The sequence below is a fragment of the Thamnophis elegans genome, chromosome 3 (assembly GCF_009769535.1).
Source record: "Thamnophis elegans isolate rThaEle1 chromosome 3, rThaEle1.pri, whole genome shotgun sequence".
Classification (NCBI taxonomy): Eukaryota; Metazoa; Chordata; class Lepidosauria; order Squamata; family Colubridae; genus Thamnophis; species Thamnophis elegans.
The window spans coordinates 42,818,594-42,824,830 of NC_045543.1; the positions used below are offsets into that span (position 1 = coordinate 42,818,594).

At 39.9% G+C, this 6,237-nt stretch overlaps 1 protein-coding gene across 1 annotated transcript in view; it reads right to left on the bottom strand.

Annotated features, from left to right (window-relative positions):
* EPHA1 (EPH receptor A1) overlaps positions 1-5,400 on the bottom strand; it is a 78,310-nt gene extending 72,910 nt beyond the window's left edge. Inside the window, exon 1 of the mRNA XM_032213565.1 lies at positions 5,101-5,400. Coding sequence (XP_032069456.1) covers positions 5,101-5,197 — 97 coding nt within the window. The 5' untranslated portion in view covers positions 5,198-5,400. The remainder of the gene's footprint in view (positions 1-5,100) is intronic.
* Between the last annotated feature and the right edge of the window lie 837 nt (positions 5,401-6,237).

The window sequence follows — 6,237 nt, forward strand, 5'->3', positions numbered from 1 at the left end:
ATCAAATCGGTCCATCTATAAACAGCAGTGAGCTTGGAAGCTTGAATTTAGGAAACATATAAAACATATTTTAAACATTGTAATAGGAACCAACCTTCTACAGCCTTCTATATCTTTCTATTCCAGAGAATAGCTATATCTAAAAATCATGCAATAGGTTTTTGCAATTTCAGTTGACTTTTCTCAGGGCTTGTCTTTATATTCCATTCTGCATTGGGCACGGGGAAAGAGAAGGCCATACTGTTGGCTTAGTTCTTACCCCATCTTCTCTTTTCCTCTTTAAGTCAACTCTGCTCTAGATTCTTTCTTCTACACCCAGCAGTCCTCTCTCCTCTCTTCCTGGCACCAAAAAGGGTTAGGAGAGACATCACCCCTCCCCTTTACTTCACAGAAACAATATCACCTTTGAGCTGCTGACACAGTCCAAGTATTAAGGAAATTAAGGAAGGAATGGGACAGATCAGGAGTTGGAATGAGAACATGGCAAGGTGAAGGAAGGACTCAATGGTTTATGGTGAGTTTCAATTAACTTTTAAAATGCTTTATTTACTGAATGTATTTGAACCCCAAATTTTCTAGGATGATAAAATGACTCTTGATTGTTTTCCACATTTCCAACTTAAATTTGGAGTATCTTTATACATTCTAGAAAATCTTAAACTTAATCTCGTACTAAGTACTTTGTATCCAGTTTTTAAAAGTGCTTTGGAATGCATGAGGTTGCATTTGTAGTACTGTCTCAGTGGTGGGTTGCAAATCCCGTTACAACCAGTATGGTTGGAACGGGGCCAGGGGCATCCTCATGGACGTGCGCGCATGTGTTCAAGTGCCTCCGTGACATTCCAGCTGCTCTGTGGAGCGTTGCGCAGGCACTGTACGCACCATGCGCCTGCGCGGAAGCGCAGAAGCCTTTAAACACTGGTAAGGAGCTCGGGCAGGGGTGGGCCCTCTGGAGCATATTACCAGAACGGTCTCCGGTGCTCTGGGCTGGCTCCGGTACACCTGTACCGGGGCATACTGCCTGCAACCCACCACTGTACTGTCTGTAACTTTTAAAGCAACCGCCTCATTTCCTGGGACTGTGAGGTATCAGGGGACTCTTTAAAGCAGTTGAATCAGTGCCCATCCCAGGAAAAAAATGCTGCTGCTTTAATGGTGCTACCTTTATGGCCTTGTGTCGCCTGAAACATTTTAAAATCAGTTTCAAAAATTAATATTAACAGGATAAAGGCATCATTATATTATTGACACATGGTCTCATTTTTGCTACTACTTCCCAGCTTCCTCATTGCTCTCCAAGACCCACTTTTCCATCAGGAATTTCAGTTGGGAAATATTTCCACAAGTGAGTGACGGCTTTAAAATGAGAACATGCTGTGAAGGCATGACAGAAGTATTAATTCCCTCCAGTCTCTCAGCTGCTGTCATGTCTCTGTGAAGTGTATCCTATCTTTCTATTGTGAAAACCAAAGGTAATCATATTTTTTTAAAGGTTAGAACATCTATACATCAATATCATGTCATAGATAATAAAGAGGCATCCTAAGCACTAATCCATATTATCTTGCTAAGGATCTCTGACAGATCTCTCAATGTTTCATGTTACCATGGCTCCTTCTTTGCAACTATACAATAGTCTGCCTTATGCTTGATTGTTAAGATGGCAAAATAGAGCACAAACTCGATTGTGATGTATCATGACATATCATGACGTTTTTTGCCTTTGTGGAGCCGGGATGGGTGTGGCCTGCACGTGACACATTTGGCCCACAGACTGCCAGTTTGACGCCCCCGATATAGATCATTCTAGTTAAAGATATATTAGAAAAACTTAATTATCTCAGGAAACTTTATTTTCCTAAGTAATTCAGACACCATCAACAGGAGTGTTAAAGGTTTAGATTTAGGTTTTATTTGACTTGTATGCCGCCCTATTCCCAGAAGACTCAGGGCAGCTAACAATCAGAATTGACTAACAAACAAACAAATCTTCATTGCATGTGACTTCTTCGTATGTTCGGTGGCATACAAATTGAATAAAAAAATATACATAGGGAATCACTAACTGTACTAAAATAATGCTAACAACATTTTCGAACAACATTTCTAAAGAATAAAAAATGACTAAAATGTTAGTTATAAACTCCAAATCTAAGGGGGGGGGAATCTTATGTTGGAATACAATACTTAAATTCAGCCTCTTATCTAGAGCAATTCATGTGGATACAAGTTTGGATCACAGCCCTACTATAAGAATTCCTGTAGCTGGATATGAGTTCTAGGAATGAAACTAAAACTTAAATTATGCAATACATATGCTAAGAATGTTAAAGAAATTCTTCCTGGATTCCCTCCAAGAGAAACAATGCATTCTGTGAAATAAAGAATATATCATGGTACAAGTAGGCACATAATTCAGAGTTTGCTAATGCTATATTTCGTGGCTTAAAAGTTATAGATAAAAATGTCTATCTTACAGAAAGTTACATTAAAAAAATGCTTACAAATGTGGTCCATTAGGAAAAGTTAGATACAAGAATATTTTTTGAGAGCTTTTTCCTAATTTTACAATGCGTAAAACTTTGGCAGTAGAGATGAATGACTGCAATGCACATTGATTGGATAAAGGCTGCTCTGGACAGATGGAGGTGGGGGAAAAGGACCGTAACAAATCTGCTTTGAAATGATTAATAGATGCAAGTTATTTTCTTAAAAGTAGAATATCTAGTTCCTTCCTTTTTGTGCTATGAAATTTAAAACCAAAGAATGGATACTAGAGACAGGGAAGCATGCAAGCTGACAGGGAGAATTGGGGGTCTGGCCTTATGTCCTTTGATCACATGATGGCCCTTTAGGTATAAGCAAGCGAATTAAATTCCTGAAGTCTTCCGCAGGTAACACCCTTGCCAAAGTGGCTGTAGGTAGGCTGGTATGCAGGTGCCAAGAAAGAACCACAGCTCAAATTATATCATTTTCTTAATTATGGGCAGATGAGGCATTTCGGGACAATTGCCCTTAAATTTGGGAGAAATAAAAGGTCATATTGTAAACTTATGATTTGCCAGCATCATCAATATGACTAGGTTCTGCAAGGAGAAAGTGTCATCTAAATAGAAACTGAGGCTACACAGAAAAGTATTATAGCGGAAAAGGTTTTCCTGGAATATAAGACATTATTGAAAGAACCATAACTTTAAACTCAGTTTTATTTTTTAAATGTAACTTATGAACCTTGAATCTGATGGTGGCATGTTTTCATCCATTCATTTCAGACATTCATGACTGGCTGCTGTATTTAAACCAAGCTTTCTACCCCAGGTCATTGTCAGTCTTTCAATAATTGGAGGTTAAAGGCCATTCTTGTCCACTCTGCTGTTTACCTAAAGCTACAGAATCAAGTTCAACCAATCACATAAACTAGTTAAACCAAAACATTCTAAGTAAAATTATTCTAATCAGCCATGGAGATTAGTGGGATTGGTTATTATTAAGATGTTGCAACTTATTTTTCTAGTTATCATGTGCGAAATCGCTGAACCAATACAATATTTAACTACATTATGGGAGACACTGCAATAGGTCTGAGTTGGCTTATGCTAGGAGAATGAAGGAAACAAACAAATGGGACTCTCTTAAGAATTTTTTAGCATGTAAAGTTATCCATGTCCTATCATTACACAAATGCAGAAAGCTTCACAAATTGTTTGTAGACCATTTGCAAGACATACACATTTTCCATCCCAGTTTGGAGCTACTAGCTCTGTTTTTAACACAGAAAATGAAAAGTCAGATGCTCATAAGTAAGGGTAAGAAGCAGAAATGAACTTTTCAAGAACTCTGCAATAATTTAGAACGGGTGGTGGTGGTGGTGGTGGCAACTTTAAGACTTGCAGACATCAACTCCCAGAATTCTCCAGCCAGCCATAGCGGACTGGGGAATTCTGGGAGTTGAAATCCATATGTCTTAAAGTTACCAAGGTTGAATACCTCTGAGTTTGAAGCACCCTCAGCCATTAAATAACACTAATTGAGGGTTGGGTTTGGCAACCAGAAATATATAAAGTTTGTGTATTGAGTGAGTGTATATCCATTGCAAAGAAGGAACTATTTAATTTACTAATGTTCTGCAACAACAAAGATATTTGTAAGTTCTGCTAACAGAATGCATTGGTAATTTTTTTTAGAGGAGCTAATTCAGAGAAGCCTAATTTTACTTTATTAATTATGAACAACGTGTCCAGTGATTCTTATAGATACCATTTAAAAAAATTACATGCATGTTGTACTGTATCAGGAGGGGGAGTGGAGGTGTATAATTGGGAACCAACCCCAAAACAGAAATTACAAGTTGCAGCCCAACCCTGCCTGCTAAAGCGGAAGATACCTGATTCCTGTTTCCATTAGGATTTTAATCTAATGAATTTATAAAGCTTATTTGACTCATAACATTATTGCTTGCTTACCAAGAGATTTCAGTTACCCAATAATCTCATTAAAAAAAGATCTTTTGAAAAACAACCCTAAAATCCGGAAGCCAACCAAAGCTTTCCTGAAATCTAGAGCTCCAGGGCTACCATGTGTCATATGAAAAGATTCCCAAGCTATTGGAAGTACCAGGGCCCACTTCATCCTGCTTTTCAGCAGGGTAGTTAACCCCACAATGGAGCAAAAAACAGAGCGTGACTAATTTAACTTTCTTGTCAGGTTCCTCATTGTCTTCCAAAGCTAGGGCTCTTTCATTCATTTCAGACAGCAGCAAATCCAGGCTGATCACTGGATGCGGCAATTGATTCCAACCTGCTGACAAGCAAACCTTAAGTAAGTACAGTTGGACAGATTCAGGCTTTGTCTTTGTGGAAAAAATATCTGAAGAGGACAATTCCCCAGCAGCTCTCCTCCCCAAACATCAGCACTTGTGCATAATGCAACTTTGTGTGGTTTTTTTCAAGCTAACATGTCCTTGCGAAGTGTGTTCTCCTTTTGTTTGGCATTTTTGGTTTCGGAGTCTAAAACTTCCCTCTTGCAACATTCCAAGAAGTTATGTGGCTCCCCCAAGTTTTGAATCCCGGGTATCTTTCCCTTCTCCCCAGCTGCCCTTACCTTCTTTAGCAGGTATCTCTTGCAGAAAGGAAACAGAGAACAGAAACAGCAGCTTCAAAGATAGAGCGGCTTTTCTGCCAAGGAATCTCCGCTCCATTTCCCGTGAAGGCAATCCTGCTCTCAGACCAGGCTGGCTCTGAGCCTCAGTTCCGTCACTCAGAAAGTCTCTCAGCTTGGTGGCCACAGGCCTGAGACATCGAGGCACTCGCCTGGTGCCCTTGATGTGAGACTTTCACCAGAGCCAAAGGACTGACGGAGATTCCTGCATTGCAAAAGCTACCTGCCTGGCCCTGACTTATGATGAAAGAGTACGGCAGAGAAGTGGTGAAACCAGTTCTCTCCCAATCAACTGCTTGCTACTAGCTTTAAAGGGGTTGGGCCAGCTACAAGCAGATAGGCTCACCTTAAAGGTAGTTGCCACTTTTCCTGGGAAGTCCCATTTCCCGCCTCCCTCTGTCAGGCTCCATGGATGGCTCCACAGGGCCACCTGGTGGGCTCACAGTGACATTTTTCAGACCTAGGCCCAATAGGCTTTTCTTCTCACAAGAGGGGAATGTGAAATATAGCAGGTTTGAAGACTGTGGAGATAGATTCTTAATAATCCAGGTCATGGTTGTCCCAAGGGTGCTTTTTAAAAGCCCACTGGACTTTCTTGGCTTTTTCCTGAAAATCATTTCACTTCTCATCCAAGAAATTTCTTCATTCAGTTCAGAAGCTTCTTGGATGAGAAGTGAAAAATTTTCAAGGGAAAAAAACCAAGATAATCCAGTTTTGAAAAGCATCATTGGGACATAGCAGGATAGAATACACAAAATCTTGGTCTTCATGCATGGAAACATACTTACCTGCATTGATATATCTAAATTATTCAAAAGATCTGCTCATTTTTTAAGAAATTCAAATATTCCAAACAGTGCAATAAAGAAGGGTGGTTTGGAGGAGTAGTTAAGCATCAGACCAAAAGACACCGTGTTCTAGTTCTGCCTTAAGCACAAAGCCAGCTGGATGACTTTGGGCTGGTCATTTTCTCTCAGCCCCAGGAAGGAGGAGGCAGTAGAAAGCCACTTCTGAAAATGTTGCCAAGAAAACTGGAGGGATTAGTCCAGGAGTCAAGTCTTAAATCAGGATTGATCTATC